We start from the raw sequence: 23,878 nt of genomic DNA on the forward strand, positions 1-23,878 counted from the left end.
ACATTAACAACAATACGAAATGGTAAATGTGTCTACATTATTTCAAGTCCTGCCAGAATAAATATTCTTTATGTCCAACTTTGTTGTCAGGCATATTTAAGGATTACTATAAGGTTGGTGGGGGCTTTACATCCCTAGCGATTTTTGTAGTCATTTAGCTGGATCTGTTTGACAGGGAAGCATCGCTGAGTGAAGAGACTTAAACACAAACAACCTTACAGGTAAGATGTATTTCTTTCATTTATACAACTCTAGTGAATCTCTCCAACATTAATACTCTGCTCTGGTTTGACCTCATGTCACGCTTCATTCACTAGACTAGACGGTGCGGAAGAATGGGAAAGTTGGGCTAATTAGCTGATCAGCTAGCTGTTTAGCTAACGCTAGCCACCTTGCTGTTTAGACAGCAAGCCAGTACTTATACTGGTTTTAATGGTGTCGCATGAACAGAACTTTAACTAGAATGTCCTCTGACAGTGTGTGTCTGTCTGTCTGGGTCCCGTGATGCTGCGGTCCTCCTGTCCTTGTCATTCTCTAGCATGGGAATCTAGGTGAAGGGTCATATCAGTGCAGGACATAGTGGTGAGGTGGGATTGGGTGACCTGGCAGGCTGGCATGCTGGCATGCTCTGTCGTTACATCACTCTATGACAGTAGTTCTCAAATTATTATATTTCAAGGACTCGGGTCCATTTGGTTCCATTTGTAGACTCTCAGGGTTACAGACCTATGAAGTTCCATTTGGAACCTCCTTCAATGAACCCTTGAGTCCTCGGACCCTACTTTGAGAACCACTGCTCTATGATATTTTATCATGGCAATGACCCCCATTCTCTCTCTGACCTGTGACATTACACATGACCGATCTGGGTCATAACCTGGAAACTGAGGATTTTACAGTGATAAGAGTTGATCTTTCACTTGACCCCTCGCCTCATACAATCAGCTGTTCTGATGTTTTCATTTTCTTGATAGTCAGTGTGCCTGCCATATCAACATTAAGTTTAATTATGACACCACATCAAAGTTAAATATTCCAACTGATTTTGATTGTTCATAGGCTATACATAACAACCTTTCTTTTTTCTTCTTTAGAAATATTTTCTTTCACATCAGGATGTACTGTAACGATCATTAGACTCAGAGCAATAACCCAACCACCTCTCCAGAATCCCTCCCCAGTCAGAGTTAGGAGTTTAAATGATTGTAGAATTATGTGCAGGATGTAATTTGTATATAGATGTGAGTGGACTAAATTTAACTGACTAAACTTTTTATTTATTTATTTGATTTTAAAAGAAAAAACCTCTCACACTTATGCCAGTGTGCCAGTGATCACCCTCCCCTTTGCCAATGTTGGCATCCGTGCCTAAATGTTGCCTACCCCTGGTCTATACGAACACAATTGGCCAGTGTTCCGGGAAGGGGCGGGCTCCTCAGTCAGTACAGCAGTGACAACACACAAATGTGTGTGGGGAGGAATCAATTGGCATAACGACTAAATTGGGGCAAAAAAAAGGGGTGTAAAAGTACATAAATGGGACATCATTGTAAAGGGAAATGGGCAGTCTTTCCCTGACCCTGATATAAGATATTATGCTCCTAGTAAAATTACAGATATGTTCAAACAAACATGCATTTCCAAACATTTTTGAGAGGTTTATTTGATGTCATAATGTAAAATCCCTCATAATGAACACTAATGATTATGGACAATTATTTAATTCTAGTATACAATGGCTTCCATGCTGCTGAAGTCGATTCGGAGCAGCCCAGTGAACCCTGCCTGGGCGTCACAGTTCGGTGAGTCCTCAATCCACCTTTATTAACCCATTTTAGGCGGGAACCCATATTTGTAACTATACCTTTCAGGACCCCAGAACCTTTTTGGGGTTCCTGTTGCTATGTAGCTGTTGTAATTTTTGAATACATATTTGAAGTTTTTCAGAAAACTTAGGTCAGGATTTAGAAGGCGTTTTTAGAATCAGCCTCAGGTCTAAATGGGTTAAACAGTGATGTTGTAGGTAGTTGGTTTCAGTAATTGACTATGCATTTCATATACACTCTAAATTACTATTTTTAATCCAGTACATTACTGGCACTTAGAGGGCTTTTGTTATTAATATTGTGGTTAGTACTTTCTCCATATTTTGTCTTGACCAGCTTAACCCATTAAGACCTGAAGCCGATTCTACATGTCTCCTAAATCTCAACAGTTTTCTGAAAAACGTTTGTTTCTATATCAGTGGTGCTCAATCTTTTCCAAAATTATATGTATTTGGCTGCGGACCCCCATCAAAATATTTTGATGAGCTATGAGCTTGTATATCTGCTATTTTTGAATAGCCCAAAGTGTAAAATAATGCTTTTTAGCTCAAATCTAAAAATGAGACAGTTCCAGGTCTTAATGGGTTAATAAAATGGTGTGCTCAGCATCTCAAGTACATGCAGTATGAGCTTCAGCAGTGTTCAGCTTGCCTTTCATAGATCGTGTATGCCAGTGTAGTAACAGCGTTGTGCTAAAGTGATTCAAGTTTGAATACCGGTATGTGATTTTATTTATTGACGTGATGAAGGTTGAAGGTTGACATTATCTATGTGTTTGTGTACAGCGGCTCGCTCAGTCAGTACTACAGCTCAGCTCCAGGCTACGGGTGAGTTATCAGCAAATATAAGTGTATAAAATGTATAAATACTGTTTTTATGTGGATTCTGTTTTAGTTTTGTAACTTACAGGTCTTTCGAGTTCCTCAAGTGTTAAATCTAATTCTGAGAGTGTAGTGTCCATTTGGGTCAATTCTTACGCTGCAGTTAAATTAATATTGAGGATTTTACTGTCTCCAGTTCAGACCAAGAGCAAGAAGACGCTGGCGCGGCCTGGGGTGAAGAACATAGTTCTAGTGGAAGGAGTCCGCACGCCATTCCTGCTGTCTGGAACCACGTATGTCCTTCTCTGCTCCCATGGATTAAAGAAGTTCTCAGTCGCCACGACTGATTTCAGTCATTTGGATTCCATAGAAGCCAACTTGTCTTCTATGGAAGCGTGTTGCGCAGCGATAAATAAATCTTAATAGTCTCAGGTATTTCGTATAAAAGCAAAGGTTAAAGCCTCAATCTGTGATTTCTTCACCTGGTTGGCAGTATTTAGAACAGCATTAACAATATTACTAAAATATCATAATTTAGTGGTAAAAAGTGGTTTGTTCTATAATTTCTAATAATTCTACATTAATAGCAGACTGATGATGCCACTTTCACAGATAATACTGTATGTCTGTTTGGTTTTAAAAATATTGAAAGCTCTCACTGAAACTGAAAAGTTGATGTTGCCAAATTGTTCTGTTTCTAATTATGACGGTTTGAGTTTATGTTTTGTGTTGACAGGTATGCTGACCTGATGCCCCATGACTTGGCCAGAGCTGCTCTACAGTAAGTGTGTGTCTGCACGTGCGCATGCTTATCTTTAGTATTGTTCGTGCTCCTGTGTCATTTGTGGGGACATGTAACATGAGCATAAAAATGGGTCAAGGTTATTTCAATAAACGCTGGTTATGTCATATAGTGAAAACCTATGACAACATCAATGTTGTACACTACTGTTGGACACTGAGCAGTTCCACTGGAGCAGCAGCGGTTCTAGTGCCTTGCACGAGGGCAGAGTGATGATGGCTGTTAAAGAAGTTTGTGGTGATTTTACCCAAATGTTATTCCTGTCACAAGCCTGCTTGTGTTGTGTGTAAACCCTATTCTACAATCATCTACCACGTAATAGCCCAAAGAATGCTGTGTTGTGTTGGCTGTCAGCATGCTTCACATTCTCAGTGCTTGATACTCAAGTTTGAATCATGAGGTACAGAACTTGCAATCTGTGTGCCAACTTGCTTTTGTATTTGGGTTTTTAGGGGTCTACTACATAAGACTGGTCTCCCTAAAGACGCTGTAGATTACATCATCTATGGAACGGTCATCCAGGAAGTAAAAACCAGCAACATAGCAAGAGAGGTACAGTACACTACACACACAAACACCATAGACTGGTCCCAACGTGAGGTTCAACCTCTTACAGTGCAGATACATAATATAGGCGGAGCCACGCAACTTCGGAGGCGCCTCTCATTCATGTTCCGTGTAAGCAGGTGGCAGTCCTGCACAGAGGAATGTGGAATTGGCGGTGGGACGTAGCAGGAGGAGCAAATATTGCCGTAGTGTTTGTCTTCCAACCTGTTTTATCTGACATAGCAACACTTTTGTCAGTGACGCACCACTTAAGATCAGTATTGATAAAATGAAATAGAACCTTATTGCTGCAGTCTCATCTTACCCCATTGTGACACGTCTGTATTAGTCCTACATAAAGAATAAGGCTCGGTGAAAGGTGCCCAAGGTTTTTGGTGCTTCTCGTGCGTTTAAACATTTAAACATGGCTTGCATTTTAGCAATACACCTCCTAGCAACATAGAGCTCACGGAGACTCGCTCTGCTTGCTTGTATCTGCACGGTTAACGTTGTGGTCAGGGGTTGGAAACTGTCGACTCCCGAATCCAGGTTTAGAGGTGTTGTCACTTTTATTGAAAGATAGTTGTAGGATCTCCTTTCTTTTGGGGCGATGATGATGATGGTAATGATGTGTTTGTGTGTTGCAGGCAGCACTGGGTGCAGGCTTCTCTGATAAGATCCCATCTCACACCGTCACAATGGCCTGTATCTCTTCCAACGTTGCCATGACCTCAGGTGTGTGTGTGTGTGTGTCCATGTTTGCCACTATTGGTTTAGCTTAACTTTGATAAAATTAACACAGACACAACTAATGCATCCACTTAAATCCCGTATTCTTTGTTGACCGGTGTCTCTCAGGGGTCCATAGTAGGGCTCCTACTTTTTTTCCCTCTACACCAAATCTCTATATTCGACAATTTTTGGGCACGAGAGTTCATTTGGTGAACTATGTATAATTTACATCTGTATACTTGGTTTGTAATTGTACCTCCCTACCGTCTGTGTAGCTGTTGGTTTGATCGCAGCAGGCCAGTGTGATGCCGTAGTAGCAGGTGGTGTGGAGTTCATGTCCGACGTTCCCATCCGCCACAGCCGCAAGATGAGGAAGACCATGCTGTCCCTCAACAAGGCCAAGACCATGGGCCAGAGACTGGCCCTGATTGGCAGCATCCGCATGGCACATCTTGCACCAGAGGTAACGCATGCACAAACGCTCAATTATTTATGGAGTGTACAAACCAGCTTAACTCATTCAGTGCCAGACTTATTTCTGGCTGTGTTGTCCCAGTGCCAGAGCCAAAAAATCATTGTAAAAAAAAAGTGCTCAGGAGCCGAGATACAGCCTTTTTCAGTAAGAAGTTAAACAAAGAGTTAATGGAGCAGCACATTTTCTTCTTGGGTTCAGAACATTTTTTTTCCCAATTTTTTTTTATGACGTCTTAGACGTCACGTGGCGCTCAGGGCTTAACAATGGTGATAAAAACGGACGTCTTAGACGTCATGTGGCACTGAATGAGTTAAATTCAAGCCCAGGAATTGGCTTACGCTCACGTCCAAGTGAGATTTATCAAGCAGGTGTACCCTGTCAATCACAGCGTAATATTTGTCCGCTGTTGATAAATGTGGCGGAGACTCGCGCCACCTGTTTTTCAACATGAAGCAGCGGAATACATGTGAAGTTACCCCCCACCAATCATCTCCGTGGATTCACACACAGCTACACAGCACACACGCCTATTAGTGATGCGCGGGTTGACCCGTTTCCCGCGGGTAACACCACTCTCACACGCAAAAAAAAATCTAATTTAAGCCTATTATTAATATTAATATTTGGATGAAACTACCATTAAAACCCATCATAATTATTTGAAGTTTCTATCATGATCTGACAATGTCAGTGTGGGTTCATTCCCGACAGCCTGGTGCTGCTGTGTCTCACAGCGCTGCAGTTATCCGATAGATCAGCCTATTCTTCGTACCATGGTGTTGCGCGTTGAAAATATCAGACCTACAAGCTCACAACACGTTGCAACGCGCCGCGTTGTGAGCTTGTATGTCTGCTATTTTCGATACGCAACAACACCGCCATACGGCGAAGCACAAATGAAGCTTTACACAGCTGCATCTCCTCCTAATCAGCGCTGCGTATGGGTGGTTCGCTCGGGTGTAATGATAAACAGAACCGGGGTCCCTTAAGTGATAGAATATGAACCAAGCCGAACCCACTTGACGATAATAAAATCCGTCAAAACCAGAACTCGTATGGGTCGTGGATATTATACAAGCAAGCACAGTGACTCTCTGTCTGCAATGGATAAAGTTAGTGGCGAAAGTTTGTGACACACGAACACATTGTAGGCATCTAAGGCAAGTAATCAACCTCCCTTACACCATCATTCATGTATAACATTAACACAACTAAACACAAGCTGTAGGTTTTGCATATTAAGGTCGCTAGATGTAAAGGCCAAAACATATATTAATTTGTTTATACTGATGTGCGATGTAGGCTACGGTGTACAGTTCACTCACACTCACTCATGATTATCTTCTTTTTTTTCATCGAGTCATTGATTTATATTCGTTTTGCGGCGCGGGTTGAGGCGGGTTCGGTTCCGGGGCGGGGCGGGTCATGAAAAAACCCGACCCGCGCATCACTAACGCCTATCATATGCGGGAAATGGCACATGCTATTTGCCTACACAGGGCAAAGACCCGATACCTGACAAGACGCATCCAATAAAGACAATATAACACAAATAAAACAAAAATACGACTGCATTCGAAACACCACAAGTCCTGTCAACTATAAGGTGTCATAAGAATGTTGTTTGGGGAAGAAAAAAAATATATTTTTAATTCTAGAGATATATCCTAAACGAAACCTGAATCATGAATTAAATAATAGTCTGTTTCCCGTAGGCCTACGTTGTTGAATGACACCAATCACATCGTCATGATTAATAAGTTTGGGTCTTAATTTAACCCCGAGCAGTGCCACTGAGACACGCACACTCTGCTGTTATGCAAAATAAAAGAGTCCTGTGTCCTCTCATGGTCCTTGGCCGTCACACCACATTATGGGAGATAGCCTTGGGCTTTCATCATACTTTGAATGTTTATGGAATGATTGATGAATGCGTAAACATTAATGGATGCAGGCTGGTGTGTGGTGGGCTGGTTACCTTCGACCTCCCACTGCAGTCCCTTGGCCAAAAGCCACAATGAAGATCACTTGCGCTGGGCAGTGGGCAGACCTCTCCATGAAAATATTCCAGCAGAGCTGTCCTCAAAATCCTCTCGCATGTATATGCCCATATGTCTTAACAGAGCCAGTAAAGCACGGTTTAAATGGTTGAATGATTAAGAATCTAACTTGTAACATTGTAAATATGTTATATTGTTTTTAATTGCTCCGTTGATGTTTGCCTTTACAAAATGTGTTTTTTTCACATTTATTATTTATTAGATTTATAGCTATACATTTTTGGACTATACATGTATACATGTTTAGATGCCTGTCAGACAATGCTGCTTTGCAGGTCTACGATGGAACAAACTGGTGTAGACAAATCCTACGCGCCCTCAGACCAGATGTGAGATCTGAGCAGGCCGTACACTCAAGTCAAAGTCACGATAGAATGATAAGTCCTGACTATTGCGGTGTACGCCCATTATTTGGTATGCGCAACTTTGATAAATGAGGGCCCACGTGTATGAGTATGAGAAGTCAGTCTTATAGGAGTCAGAACTTGACAGTTTCTACAATATCTTCAACAGGATGTTCAATATGATATTTCTTTCCCCTCTGCTATAAACTATAAATAACATCGTACATCGCAGCAATGCTTATTAGTATTTTCCAGTACAAATGGGATACAAATAATGGCCTATTTTTGGGGTATGATATTTTGCTCGTGGCCCAAGATCAGTCAAGTGTTAACAGTAAATGGTGGACCACAGTCAAATAAATTATGAAAAAAACGATATATAATAAATGATTATGTGTGTAGCTGCCTGCTGTGGCTGAATTCTCCACGGCAGAGACCATGGGCCACAGTGCTGACCGTCTGGCTGCTGCCTTTGGGGTGACACGGTTGGAGCAGGACGAGTTTTCCATTCGATCACATGCCAATGCCAAGAAAGCACAGGACGCCGGCTTACTGGAGGACGTGATCTCCTTCAAGGTGCCAGGTAATCCTAGTAGAGATGATGATGATGTAAACTGGACATGGTTGATTTATAGGAATGCATACACCTTCTCCATTAAATGCTTAAAGGAAAGCACATAGGGTTGGCCGTTTGGGCATTGTTTTTGTGTACACTTGGTGGTTATCTGTCATATGGACAATATACACATGGCATGCAAATAAAATGAACAGTCGTGTCTTTCTGGAAATGTTTTCCTCTGCCTTGTGGTTTCCTAGTTGTCTCTTAATCAGCTATCATTTTAGAACTAAGCTTTTAATATATATTACCGGTAATAGCCATATTGTATATTATACACATATACACTATTATTTATTTTTTATTTTTGGATAATCTGTCCTAAAGGGATAATTAACTATTTTCATGTACATGGTAATCGCTTATCTGCACCCATCCCGAAGGCACATGCATAAACACATCACAACCCTCATTATAGCCACTCGTAGGAAGGCGTAGTCACGGTCCACAAACATGTTTATATTCGACGTTACTTAATTTGTTGTGGGATGTTTGGTTTACTTTTATACTGTATGTAAACATTACCACCTTCTAAACAGAATAAACCGGGTTTCTTACTGGGCCACATACATCTGATTAATGAGGAGAATTATTTTCACCCAGCAGCCTTTAGGTCTGATTCATATTTAGTTGCATGCCAGTGTCGCACATCGAAAGCGTGACGTGTTGTGAGCTAAGCTTGTAGATCACTCATCAGCTATATTCAGTGCATGTCACGATGCACGCCAAAGTATAAATCAGACATGATGGGATGCCGGGTCTCTTCTCTACATGTAAAGTGTCTTGAGACAACTTGTTGTGATTTGACAATTTAATAAAATGTAATTGAATTGAATCCTTGTTTGTCCACAAGCCAGGTTTGTCTGTGGTTCAGTGTTAGTCTATTTGCTGTTTTAATGATGAGCGTTTTTCTCCTGCTCAGGCCGAGACATCGTCTCGAAGGATAACGGCATCCGCCCGTCCTCCATGGAGCAGATGGCCAAGCTGAAGCCAGCCTTCGTCAAACCCCATGGAACAGTGACCGCCGCCAACTCCTCCTTCCTGGTGTGTACACACACACACACACACACACACACACACACACACACACACACACACACACACACACACACACACACACACACACACACACACACACACTTAACTACACAACATTGTCACCACTGCATATTCGTCCCCAGAGTGCACAAAGGCAGGAACAGCAATACATAATGTATGTCAACCCTATGAGAATACACCCACATACAAACCACACATGCTTGCCTCCAGTGTCAGGGATTGAAATTCCAGCCAGCCACCAGGCAGATTCTGGTAAAATATTATTTGTGGTTAGTCTGTCAGTTCCACTCCCCAGGCAGGTAACAATACTGGCTTAAGTCGGTGCTGTTTTCTACAATTGCCTCTGGTGAACTTCTTGGCGCACTAGCCACTGTATCCGGTTAACAAAAGAAGTTAATGCCTTGTCCTGTGCATGGAACACTCACTGTAGCTGTGTTTCTGCTGGAATACCAGTATTGCCGGGTAAAGAATTAACATTCACACATCGTCCTCCTTACTATCATGTGACTGTTCCCCCGAGAGATTAATGTTACCGGTTCAGTACTTAATACTCACACGATAGGTGTCTATAAAGCATGCAAGACTAGGCATTTGGGAATGATAAAATATGTGTATGGAATGAACAGAAACGATAAATACCCATCTGTAGGCTGGCAAACCGTCTAATTTAACTTTAATCTAGCAGAGAGTTAAATTAACTCTGTACCTGTAAAGTGGCACTTGGCATTCATACTCACGTGACAGGATAACAATGCATGCATTCTGACAAGGTAGAGTGACGTGATATTGAAATGCACCGGCATTCATAAGTTCCCACAGGACAGTAAAATGAAATATCCTTCTGTATAGATTGGCTATTTTCAGCATTGGTGTAGTGGGAAAAAAAGGAGGGGAGCAAGTATAGACCCATGGGGGATCCCGGTTAACGAAGTATTTAGGGCAGTTAAGATGTGGTCAAGATGACATTCTAATCCAGAGTAAGTTGGACAGTATTAGGAACTGTGGTGTAGAACGCTAGTTTTCTCTAACCTCAAAAACCTGTGCATGTGTCCTTAGACTGATGGTGCCTCAGCTGTTCTCATCATGTCTGAAGAGAAAGCACTGGCCATGGGCTACAAGCCTAAAGCCTACCTCAGGTAACTTTTACCTTTTGCATCCAAAGCAACATCCAGTATGAAAGGTGCACACATTTGTAGCATGGGCTACCCTAGCTGGGTAGTACTGATAGTACACTACGAATCCTTGCAACTTTGTGTATATACTGCACTATACATAACCTTTGCGGTGAATTAAGCCTAATTTATGCTTGAGTGAAAAAGTGTGGTGCATCTTGCTCAACCGGTGACACTTCTTCAGTTGAGAAAGTGGCATTTCTGTCGAGCGACATGTCAACAAACACTGGATGCATTTATTAGGCTAAAACCGTGCTTCTCAAAGATTCCATGAGGGGGTTCCAAACAGACCTTACAGGTCTTTAACTCGGAGTGTCATTTGGTAAATCTAGCTATATCTGTCATATTTACACCTAACCATGTGTATGTAATATATATATCATGTTTTAGTGTAGATGAATGTGCATTGTCCCTGCCAAATAAACAAATAAGCTAAAGTAATTGTTCCATAGATTTGTTGATAGTATATCATGTTTTAGTGTAGATGAATGTGCATCGTCCCTGCCAAATAAACAAATAAGCTAAAGTAATTGTTCCATAGATTTGTTGATAGTTTCTCTGTTTTGGCCCCACAGAGACTTTGTATACGTGTCCCAGGACCCCAAAGACCAGCTGCTACTGGGGTGAGTCTCTCCACAGCTCTGTTACGTTTCAGGAAATGGAAAAAAGAACCTGTGTTAAATGGGTCACATGTCTTGTTAATGCTTTTCATTGGTTAAATAATTATAAAACAGACAGACTTAACCACTCTACAAGCTCGCATCGCTATGCGTTGTGAGCTTGTAGATAGGCTATTTTCACTACTTTTGCGTGACAATGTCATACATTGAAGTATTAAAATGGGGCATTGATTCATGAAAAGATCATAAAAAGGCAAAATATGGAGATACAAGATTTCTGCCTGACATTGACAATAGACAGTAGAGTAGTGATTGATTTAAAAAGGCGTTAAAAAAAGTGTCAGAAAGCATATTTTCACATTCTTATCAGGGGGGAAAATAAAATCTATTCATGTTAATAGATAAATGGACATAAACATCACATAAATTCAAGATTAGGACTTGGTGATCAGCGAGTCAGCAGACCGAAGGAATAATTTCACCCATTAGTTGTGACTGTATCTCATATGCTGTTCTGTTTGACTGCTTCAGGCCGACGTACGGCACACCCAAGGCTCTGGACCGTGCCGGGCTGACCATGGACGACATCGATGTGTTTGAGTTCCATGAGGCGTTCGCAGTAAGTCAGCAGATTGGTGTCTGGGAGATGGAATGTGTTTAACCCATTCAAGCCGGGAACGCATAGGCTACTTGTATGTCCTTTTAGATTATTTTACACTTTGGCTATTCAAAAATAGCAGATCTACAAGCTCATAGTGCTTAATAAATAAATAAATCTTTATATATATATATATATATATATATATATATATATATATATATATATATATATATATATATATATATATATATATATATATATATATATATATATATATATATATATTTGAAAGCAAACATTTGTAAAATAGTTTTGCTCCAGAAGCAAAGATTTGAGTTACAAATGTTCGCTATATATATTCAAAAACAAATTGCAGATCTATGAGCTTGTAGATCTGCTATTTTTTAATAGCTCAAACAAAATCCAAGAGTGACACAGATGCGTTCCCGGACTGAATGGGTTAATATTACGATCGATCTCTGAGATAATGATTTATAGACATGCAGTTTTTCATAATTGAAGTAATACTGTATCTATTGATCCCGTGTCTGTCTCTGGCTCAATGCCATTGTGGCCTGCTTTATTCATAGCCATCCATGTTTGAGGAGGTAGCGAGTGAGATTTGACTGGCTCCACTCCACAACCTGCACTTAGTGGTTCTGACTGAGCTGTAAGAAATCAATGTGTTTCCGTGTGTGTGTTATTGATTGATTGTTCGTTCGTTTGTTTCTTTTCCAGGGGCAGATCATGGCTAATTTGAAAGCCATGGATTCGGACTGGTTCGCTCAGACGTACATGGGCAGGAAATCAAAAGTAAGGGCAGCTTGAAGCTTCCACTCGGTGGCGCAGACACCGCTTTATTTGGGGGGCTATTTTTGGGGAAGGGCTGGTGAGTTGACTGGTGCTGCTACCAATGTGACTTGATAACAAATGGCATAATGACATTTTAAAACGCCTCAATGTTCCTGACATTTTAAAACGCCTCAATGTTCCACACAATGGCTATTGTCTCTGTGATAAAGGCCAAAAGGAAGGAAATGCGGGAAACCCTTGGTGATGCATTATTGATGAATGGGTCAAATCAGCAGGTTATGTTGGATTTATACTTGGTTGGAAGTGAAGCACACAGCGCTTCACGTTGCAATGTGTTGTGAGCTTGGAGGTCTATAGTTTTGGTACGAAACACCGGCAAATAACAGAATGTAAGTCAGGCTTCAGGGTCAACTGAAGAAAGTATTGAGATCGGGTTGAGCAGGTGTGGGTTAAATAGACGACACACTGCATAGTTATAGACAAAACTAATATAACATTGCTCTCGCTCTCGCTCTCTCTCTCGCTCTCCTATTGTCAATAGTGTGCTTGACACAGTCACACTAATTCATATAGCCTTTTATTCCCTAATATGCATGCAACATTCCTTTCCAAAAGGCAAATTTAAATATCCTGCCTAGTGTCTACTTTGCCTACAAAAACACAACTGTGTTCCACAGTGTCCCGCACGGCGCAACTGTGTTCCAAATGGTTAATTCAAAGAAAAATAAATAAACAAACTCCTCCAAAAGAAGTTCGGAAAATTAACTTCGGTTGATTATTTCTCCCCTTCAATAACACCAATTGGTATTATTTTTTATATTGTTATCGTTGATTAGTCACCTTTTACAACGAGGTATAACTTGTAAGGATTGTGGAATGAACGGCAACACAGCTAAACGTGTGGGTAGCACCCACCATATATTTGCCAAAATCCCCCAATATGCTTCCATTAATCGCTCTTGTTTTGATTGGTATTATTGAAGGGAAGAAATAATGGACCAAAGTTAAATTGCTGAACTTTTTTGGGGGGGAATTTATGTACTGTATACTATTAATGTGAAAACAAATACTTTCAAGTTTGCAGGTCTACAATTCTAGGTGTTATGTGTGTGGTTGGCACATATTGGAGTTAACTATGGTATTATCAATATATCACGGCCTTGTGTGTACTATTGCTTTCATATGTTGTCCCAGCCATTGGCAACAAGATTCATCCACAATTTTTAACCAAACATCTCGGGCATAGTGTAGTAGTGTGTTATTGTGATATATATACACAACAGAGAACTTTAATGCATTCCAGTTGGACTGTATTATAATTGGTTACACTTACGGGTACAACTTAGAGGCGTTATACTTACAACACAAGTCCAAGTGTATACCTGAAATGTATTCCTACTTTTACACTTCACAGAAGCCCTCAGGTGAGAGTAGCACCTGTGTGATTTATACTCCATGTCTCCAAGACTTAAGGCTTTTTCTCTTGCCTTTCTCAACATTGTTTAGTAGAGAAGGCCCCACCTGCATGATCACCACCTAGTCGATTTCACATGTCCTTTTCTTACCAGATTTGCAGCATCCTTGTCACCCTAATGAGACATTCCCTCCCTTTCTTGCGATTAATTCTCCCTGATAATGATAAACTTTTGTACGATTTACATTTAAGGCGTGGCATACAACTGATCCGATTTCAGGAGGCATTTGATGAGCGTGTTGCTGCAGTGAGCTACCAGCCGGTGGCTCATGTTCTCCATTTCCATATGTGCACGGATTTTGCCTTGCCTCTGGGCATAAGGGTTAAGGCTCGAATAAGCTCAGTGAAATGCCAAAAATGGGCGGAAATATAGTTTTCAAGTGATTTATTTTTCACTTGGCACAATGAACAGTAATATTTGGAGAAACAAATCTCACTGTCAGATATATTTTTATAAAAGAAAGTGTGTGACCAGAAATTGGGAATTAAAGAGTTGAGATATATACTGTAATAGATTTGAATGTGCATGAGACTTGATTTATTGTATTTTTTTTTTAGCAGATTTTTCCACACATTCTCCTCACTTCTTATACACAACACAAGTCAATTTGACAATTTTTTTTTTCAAGTACAGAGTAAGCAGAGTAAGCGTGAACCCTGACACATATACTTCATTTACTCGCAGTTTATGGGAAAACACGCGTACAGTTTCCCTGCTCAAGATCTCTCCCTTGTTGAAGAGTCGGATGTTAAATTTGGCCTTGTTTGTGCAGGTTGGTACGCCACCGATGGAGAAGTTCAACCTGTGGGGAGGCTCCCTGTCCCTGGGTCACCCGTTTGGAGCCACAGGCTGCCGGCTGGTTACAACCGTAGCACACCGTCTGCAGAAGGAAGGGGGACAGTACGGACTGGTGGCAGCATGCGCAGCAGGAGGACAGGTGAGGAAGACTTGCACAATGCACACACAAAGAGAGAAACTGTAGTATAGGGGACATTTATTTGGAAAAGACTATGAGACACCTGTGTTTTTTCTTTTTTTTTAATTCACATCGTGTCATAGATTGCATTGGCAAATGTTATTTTGTAATATAATTCGGCAGTTCACATAATGAAATCTATCTTTCTCTTTTTTTTTAAATAGTGGAAATAGCTGAAATACAAACTCATAACGCATTGCATGGCAAAGCGCTGTGAGCTTGTAGATCGGCTATTGACGCTATTTTCGAAAATGTTTGAAAAAAGAAAATGTATATTTGCATCCCAGTGTGATATTATCATCACAATATTGATGTATGTATACATTGATTGTTTATTGTTTGGCTGTTCCAGGGTCATGCCATGGTGATCGAGGCCTACCCCCAGTAAAGCACTGAGAGCAACATGTCTAACACGTTCTGTGGCTCCATCGCAACAACTCCACACGCATCAGTAGAGCTACGGAGGCTGTACATACCATACCGCCACCACTTTGCCTTGATTGGGGAATTAAGCTGTATTCCCTGACTTATACCCGTTTCGTTGCATCGCGTCGCACACAGAAAATAACACATCTACAAGCTCTCAACGCGTCACGGACGCGTTGAGCGCTTGTAGATGTGCTATTTTTGGTGTATTGACACCTGCTCGCAACCAAGTATAAATCAGGCCTGTGTTTGTGAAGGACTGTATGTAAATGTTCCAAAACTGAGTGCCTGTTGTTTATAGGGATTGTCCTGGTATGTTCAGTTGCCTTGGTTTTGTTTAACTTTGGCAGGCGCTCCTGCTAGTCAGCTAGTCAGCACTCCTGAGGTCCGCAATGTAACATAGAGAGGTGTAAGCATTCAAGAGGAGCTGCTAATAATAATAGCATTGTTTATAAAATGTAAAATGTCTTTTTCTTACAAAATCTGGGAATTAAATGGTCTGATGGTAACTAAACAGACACTCATTTGTTACTTTTCACAGTATTTTATTCTGTGAATACTGTATGATTACAACTTATTCAGGACGGAAGATGTCCTCATTCTCATTAAATACATGATATTCACTACTGATCTTAGCTACAAACCCTTACTATGTGCTCTACAGTATATACTTCTTTGACCGGCATCCTCCTTTTTTTCCCTCTATACCAGATCATGAATATGATCACCAGAATATGATGAGCAAATCGCATACATACACCCACATATTTGGGTTCTGACGGGTATGACGTTAGATAAAACGTTGTTGTAGCCGCCAGTCCAACTTTCACACTGACTACATTTTTCCACACTGGGTGGATAAATATATATCAACACATTGTTTCACAACCGCAGGCAACTTTGGTGCGTGTATGATCTCCTTAGTGTTCACAGGGGATTCCGGTCTCCTCAGCGCCTGCATAGACAATCACACACACACACACACACACACACACACATACTCTAGCTAGTAAACACAGACACTGTTCTTGCTCATACATACTGTATGCACACACATTTCTCACAGGTCGGGGCTTGTTAACATAACTTCAGACAATTCCGTTTAAATGTATTTAAAGATTTAATTCTACTCCTTACATCGTTGACACTACATGTGTGTGAGGTGGAGTTGATGAATGCAGTGGTTGTCACACAGGCTTACAGGCAGGGGGAATAAAACCAATGTTTTACTGGCAAGGCAAAACGGAGCTCAAATGTAAATAGCGGGTGCGGGAGAGAAGTGTTTTTTTTCTTGTTTTAAAGCTTCAAACCGCCTCAACCCTGTGAGACACGGAGACACGCAGACACACACCGGCATAGCGGGCGCCTCCCTGCCTCGGCAGAGCTTTGATCAGACGGAGCCTTTTATGGGGTGTGACTGGCGAATGCACCCGCTGCTGTCACTACAAATCTACCTCACCGCACTCACAGGGAAGAGGGGGATCGGGGGTTGGGATGGGGGGAGAGGAGGGAAGAGAGAGAGAGATGCAGGGAGAGAGGGAGCTTTCATCTCGTCCTACTCCGCTCACACGGGGCAGCACCTGCTGAAAGCTGCACTTGACTCCCCCTTCCTCCACCTGCTCGATGGGGTGTATCTGTGACACTGTGTGTCTGTCTGTGTGTGTGCTGCTGCGCAGAGATGGAGTTCTGTCATTTTTACAGTATATGGAAAGTTGCTTAATGTTATGCACATACAGTACATACACACGACGCCCCAACTTTGGGAAGTTGTATGCGTTACATTCATATTATTCCCACTTGACTTAGTGAAGTATACTGTACTGTATATGTTAACATTGGAACTTTTGCCCGAGGTGTCGAGGAAAATCCCGCACCTATGGTCTGCTGTATATGCTTTGAGGAAATTGTATTTCTGCCCACTACATTTTGGCCTGCAGTCTTGCGATCTTTGCACTGTAACATTATCCCAAAATGATTTAAATTGCCAACTCACATCAATGTGGTATTTATGCTTTGCGAACGCACTTCCTTGATACACATCATTGATGTGTATCTTAATAATTTATGCAAGGATTTGTTGGGTGAAGCCCCCAGATTATGTGGACCACAAGTGTTCATGTTTGTCATGCTGTAGGTTATTTAAATATTGTAATACAAGCAAACAGCACTAAATCAATTACTTTTAAGATCTCAGAAATTCAAATATACTTTCAAGGACCCTTTTTATTTTCAAAAACATGATTTGATGTAATGTTCCTGCACTAGTAACCTTGAACAGGTTTTTTTTAATCCTGCCTAACGTAAAACTAAACTTAAATCAGAGGTGTTTAAAATGTTTCTAGGACAGAATATATTTGCCTGGACTACACATATGACCTCTCACATATTGGCTTCCGACATCGCCTGCAGTGCCATGGTCTAGATAACCTTTGTTCAAAATCATGGTAAGTGATTATAATTCACATTGCTTTTTTTAAAAACTTTTAAGTGATTTTCAGATCGTGTTAGGCAAAATTATCTGTGTTGTGCCTCACCTATATGCTTGAAGTGGTTTAATTTCAATGGGCCACTCCTTATTCATACAGGATACCTATGATACCTAGGCCTATGTGAAACGTTCCACACCTTGCCGTAAAGCACAGTATTTCAACCTGCAACCAGCAACAGATGAACCTCAAAGGTGGAACCGTAGGCTGCCCATACAACACACCCTTGCAGGTAAGATCAAGTCTCCAAGCAGACATTTCTCAGTCACACGACTGATTGCAGTCATTTATATAAGATTAAAGAGTATTAGAATAGGTGAAACTAGCAATGGAATACGTGTTCAGAAGCATCTTCTATAAAACCCTGATAGTCTGGGATATGTAATAAAAGCAAAGGTTAAAGCCTCAATCTGTGATTTCTTCAACTGGTTGACTGTATAGAACATGTTTAAAACGATAATACCTAAACATTATACATTTTGTTTAGGAGACAGCACTACTGTAGGGGAGTCACAGATTGGGATGGCCTAAAGAAAGATTTCAGTCATGAGTTTTGTTTTTGCTGTAATATATAGCATTCCTATTCTGGGGCAAACATTCGGTGAAAATAGCCGATCTACAAGGTCACGACGCATCACAACACGTGAGCTTTTAGATTGGCTATTTTAGGCAAAGATATTTAGCGTAGATGGGGGACAAAAGCAGGGGGGCTTGTATCGACCCCCTGGGGGTCAACTAAGTATTTACTAATAGGTGCATTCTGTGGTTCCTAAAAGAGTAGACCTGTATGTTGAAATTTGGTATAGGAGACCATTTCTTGTGTGTGTAGGTACTGTAGGTGGGTCCGTGCGTGTCCCTGCGTGCATGCGTGCGTGCGCCTGTGGTTACAAGGGTCCACCATGGTGGATTTCTTTCCACAGAACTTTGGCGTCCGCAGGAGCAGCAGGCTCTGCAGTAGTCTGTGGACACACACAAATACATCCTGATTTCTGTCGGTTTTACAGCTGCTGTACACGGCTGGATGGCAGGGAATGGCGTGTGGAGCAACTGGATTATGAGCCGCGGTAATTGGCTGTCCAGAGAAACTGTCCGTGTGTGTGTGTGTGCATTCTGTCCGGAGTTCATCATGTTCTCATAACGGTCGGTTAGGGCTGTCCGCTGGGCTCCTTCTCCTTTCGGGATTGTAAATGTTATTGATCAGACGCATACGCTGCATCCATAACAAGACGAGTGCAACTCATTAGGAGCCGTACACACCCATACACATATCCTCATTAACACTCACTCGTCATACACACTAAACATCCACGCACACATCTCTGGTTGTCAGACACACACACACACACACACACACACACACACACACACACACACACCAACTCGACTGCTTCAGTTGAGTGAGAAGGGGGTTTAAGATGGGTGAGTGTGTGTGTGGAGGGGGGGGGGTGAAAGATGGTGGAGCAGAGAATGTGGACATGAATGGTGCACAGCATGTCAGTGTGCACACACACACACACACACACACACACACACACACACACACACACACACACACACACACACATGCGTTTGTGTCTGTATGCAGCGTGACATTTGTGCGAGATTGTGTGTGTATGTCTGTGCGTAGGTGCACAGGAGTGTGTGTGTGTGTGTGTGTGTGTGTGTGTGTGTGCGTGTCAGAGTCTGTCAGCTGCAGTGTCTGGTGTCAGGGCGAGAGGCGAGACATTAACAGCTTCTGTCATTCTGCTGACAAAATGGTGGCATGAGATTTCCCATGGTGCCCTGATGACTGCTGGCGTTTGTCAACAAGCCCTGTCACCACGGCGATGAGGGGAGGGGAGAGGGGGTGGAATAGGGGTGGGGGGGGGGTTGAGGGGGTAGTGACAGGGCCCAGACCTGTTCCCATGAGCACCAGGGAGAGCGGTGTGAGTGTGTGTATATATATGTCAGTGTGTTTGTGTGTGTGTGTGTGTGTGTGTGTGTGTGTGTGTGTGTGTGTATTGAGGGGGGGTTGTCTCTCAGCAGCTTTCATACTAGACTACGAAAAAACCAAAATGAGCTGTCACTGCAATTCCCAGGATGCCTTGCTGTTTAGCATAGCAGCAGTGTGTGTGTGTGTGTGTGTGTGTGTGTGTGTGTGTGTGTGTGTGTGTGGGCGCCAGTAAGCTGGATAAGCTAACTCTCTTTCTCTATCACACACTGTCTCTCTCTCTCTCTCTTTCACACACACACAACTCTCTCTCCCTCTCTCTCTCTCTCTCTCTCTCTCTCTCTCTCTCTCTCTCAGATAATTAAGCATAGCAGAAGCTCCCCCTGACGCGAGGCAGAGCTCATCTGCATTTTGGCCTCCGGCACGCGGTTAGGAGCAACGCCTGATGGAGAGAGGGAGGGAGAGAGAGAGGGAGAGAGGGTAAGGAGCCAATTAGGCAGCTGGATGGATGAGTGACTGACAGCACTCTTGACACACCACTATCTGGGCTTCTCTGTTGGCACACACACACACACACACACACACACACACACACACACACACACACACACACACACACACACACACACACTTTCACTCCATCCCTTTCTTTTTCTCTCTCTCACTATCTCTTGCTCTCTATCCTTTTCTCTCTCTCAATCTTTACCTCACTCTCCATCCTTTCTTTTTTCTCACTACATATCCTTCTCTCTCTCTCTCTCTCTCTCTCTCTCTCTCTCTCTCTCTCTCTCTCTCTCTCTCTCTCTCTCAGACTGTGTTGCTGTCTCTTGTTCTCTCTCTCTGTCATGCTGTTTCGGGATGCTCTTGCCATCAGGCCTGTGGCCCAATCATATCTCCTGCAGGGCAAAATGTCCAGCAGCCTTGTCCAATGATAGAGCCCGCTGGGCTGTGGTCCCGCCTCTCAGGAGGCGAGATCAATAGGATGGGGGGGGGTAAAGGTCGTCTGCTTTCCGTTGAACCACAAAACTCTTATTCTCTCCTCATGACAAGTTAGGGTGACTTGGAGTTTCATCCTTGCTGAAATGTGAACGTGTGTGTGTGTGTGTGTGTGTGTGTGTGTGTGTGTGTGTGTGTGTGTGTGTGTGTGTGTGTGTGTGTGTGTGTGTGTGTGTGTGTGTGTGTGTGTGTGCGCGTGTGTGTGCGTGTGTGTGCGCGCTACAGTATCTCTTCGGCAGTGAGTTAGTAAGCTGCTCCGTGTCTCCGGTGGATGTAAGAGGATTGGGTCAGACAGTGCCGAGAACACAGTCCGTTCTCGCTTTAGCTCACACTTCAGCCTGTGAGCCACAGTGCCTGAGTGAACCTCGGCGTGCAGAGATATGATTGTTTTGGAAGTGGGGTCGGAGGGCCCCTGTCTGCCGAGGAACTGCCGAGGAAAACCAAACAAGCTTAATGGGCAGAGGCCGCGGGAGAAAGAGATAGAGATAGAAAGAGAGAGAGAGAGATGCTTCCAGACTGTGGACTGAGTGACAAAGAGGCTTGCCATAGCTGCGTGTTATGCCCCCGTGTATTCTTTCGTTTAAAAAGAAAATAGCAGATCTACGTCACGACACTTGTAGCTTGTAGATCGGCTATTGTCGTATGACAAAGTATATTGTGATGGAAAACCTTTAAAGTCCAAAACCGTTCCTTTTTTTATTAGTATTTAAAAAAAAAAATCTACAAGCTCACAACGTCTCGCGGCGGTGCTGGTAGATCAGCTATTTTCACCACTTTTTTGTGACACGTTTGTATGACGTGTCGTAGTAGGACATTAATTCACGAAAAAACATACAAAGTTGAAATTTGGAGATACAAGGTTTTAGCCCGACAGCATCGATATGCAGCAAAAGTGGTTAATTGCTTTAGAATCACAGAGGCAACAAAACACGTCTTCGGTGCACGACCATATGGAATATTATGGTACATTTCGAGCTTTGTGCTAGGCATGCATGGTTCAGTATCAAGGTGTTTATGGTGCAATTGTATACCGCTTAGCAAAGTCTAAAATATTTTATTTAATATGGACTAGTTTGTGATCTTTGTAAAAGTAATTATTTACCGCCTGGGGGCTGTTTGAGTGTTGAGTGTTGAGCGTTGAGTGTTGTTCATCAGATGAGGGAAGGGCCTGTGTACTTACAGGACAAATAAAAGTGAATGGCAGCACTAATATAGTTGGTCTTCAGATATTCACACAAGGGTTGGTGAGCAGCACACATATGCAGTTGTTTTCATCAGCATCCCACCCGCATCACGCTCATACGGTCATACAGATATCCATGATTGTACTGGGGGAGGTGGGTGCTCAGTCCAACCGCTTGACTACTGAGCAGGGAGCAGCTACAGGTGCATGTAGATAGTTTGTAGAGGGAATTCAGAGGCCTACTTCGCTGACCTTTAGCCTGCCTCTTTCTACTCACACGGGTGACTGACACCGATTGGCACAGGCAACATAGGATAACATGCAGAGCATGAACGGAGGCTCTTTGTGTAAGTGGCTTCCCAACTGTATGCAAAACCAGCAACAAGTTCAGGTGCAGGGATGAACAGATGTGCAGGCGCGTGGAAGCAAGTATTTGCAAATGACAGAAGTAACACGGCTGGTTGACAGCAACACAGTCATGGGTATTGTACCACAGGACACACTAACCACAGCTGTAGTTTTCTTGTTAGAGAGAGAGAGAGAGAGAGAGAGAGAGAGAGAGAGAGAGAGAGAGAGAGAGAGAGAGAGAGAGAGAGAGAGCGAGAGAGCGAGAGAGCGAGAGAGAGAGAGAGAGAGAAAAGAAAGCGAGGTAAAGATTGAGAGAGAGAAAAGGATAGAGAGCAAGAGATGGTGAGAGGGAGAAAAAGAAAGGGATGTAGTGAAAGTGTGTGTGTGTGTGAGAGAGAGAGATGCTTTGAGAATAATAGGGGGAATACTTATGGCAGTGATTCTCAACCTTTTTACTAACAAGGAGGACCCCTAGTTTGATATGCATTGATTAGGCCACGGACGTCCATTTCATATGATCATTTCATATCTCTCAGACCCCAGTGTTAGACCCTGATGGGCCTGTTTGTTTCCATTTGTACACTCTCTGAGTGTACAAATATCAATCATTTAGCTGGAGCTAAATCTAAATCTATGGTAATTGGAACCCTTTAGGTGAATGTAATACACAATCTTTCTTAGATTTGATGTTGAAGGTGACTTTCCTCACCCTGGATGTTTGGAGGAGAAAAGAAAAGAGTTGTGAACTAGAGCTGTATGACTATTTAAAAAATACAACGAATCAGAAGTTCGTGGCTCTGGAGTAAAGGTACTGTATGAAAACTGAGAGCGTTTCCCAATTTTCCCACCACCTAATTGACAATAAGGGCAACCTAGAGGTGTGCATGCATAGTTGAGCCGTGTGGGTCTTCGCCGACCGACCTTGACCTTTGAACTTTGACCATCAAAGTCCGATATTGACTTACCTAATACTGTATATAAATATATAAAGATTGATGGCCTTCTGTGGTAATGGTACAGTGTACAGTATTTAAAACTTAAACCCTATGTATATACTTCGTAGACCAGGGTCTATACTTGCGAACATTGCGTTGCATTGTAACGCGTTGCGAGCTTGTAGATCTACTATTTTAGCTTGTTTTAGCCTAATGTTCACCTATCATGCCCAGGTAGAGAAGCTAGGGTTCATTTGGTTAAGAAATTGCAAACAGAGAGACATACGCACGCACACACAGTCTCATTAGAGTAGCCTTGTAATCGTTTAGCGGCTCAACTAGTAAGACTTCACACATGCATTACATACAGTACATATTAACAGTGTAAGACATGAGAAAGCACAACATGACCTCATAGGCTAAAGAGCCAATGCAACACATCCAATAGATATATATATACTATACATATATACTATACATTAATATACTGTATATATATAATATAATATAGTGAAAGGTCAAGTTTACTAGGTATTGACAGTTTAAGTGGTTAAATGTCTGAAAATACACATGAACATGAATCCAACATGATAGTGCTGTCAAACAAGTCTATGAAGCTATCTATGAAATCTATGA

General features: G+C 42.2%; 1 protein-coding gene across 1 annotated transcript; it reads left to right on the forward strand.

Moving 5' to 3' along the window:
• The first annotated feature begins 135 nt into the window (after window positions 1–135).
• hadhb (hydroxyacyl-CoA dehydrogenase trifunctional multienzyme complex subunit beta) lies at window positions 136–15,872 on the forward strand. The gene is made up of 16 exons (XM_080452518.1): window positions 136–221; window positions 1,730–1,802; window positions 2,612–2,653; window positions 2,844–2,940; window positions 3,384–3,428; window positions 3,902–4,001; window positions 4,643–4,730; window positions 5,003–5,190; window positions 8,009–8,189; window positions 9,145–9,266; window positions 10,338–10,417; window positions 11,029–11,076; window positions 11,605–11,692; window positions 12,413–12,487; window positions 14,735–14,899; window positions 15,291–15,872. The coding sequence occupies exons 2-16, from the start codon at window positions 1,736–1,738 to the stop codon at window positions 15,324–15,326; spliced, it is 1,422 nt and encodes a 473-aa protein (XP_080308644.1). The 5' UTR covers window positions 136–221; window positions 1,730–1,735; the 3' UTR covers window positions 15,327–15,872.
• Window positions 15,873–23,878: the final 8,006 nt, after the last annotated feature.

This window comes from Gymnoscopelus braueri (genome assembly GCF_963280865.1).
Source record: "Gymnoscopelus braueri genome assembly, chromosome: 16".
Classification (NCBI taxonomy): Eukaryota; Metazoa; Chordata; class Actinopteri; order Myctophiformes; family Myctophidae; genus Gymnoscopelus; species Gymnoscopelus braueri.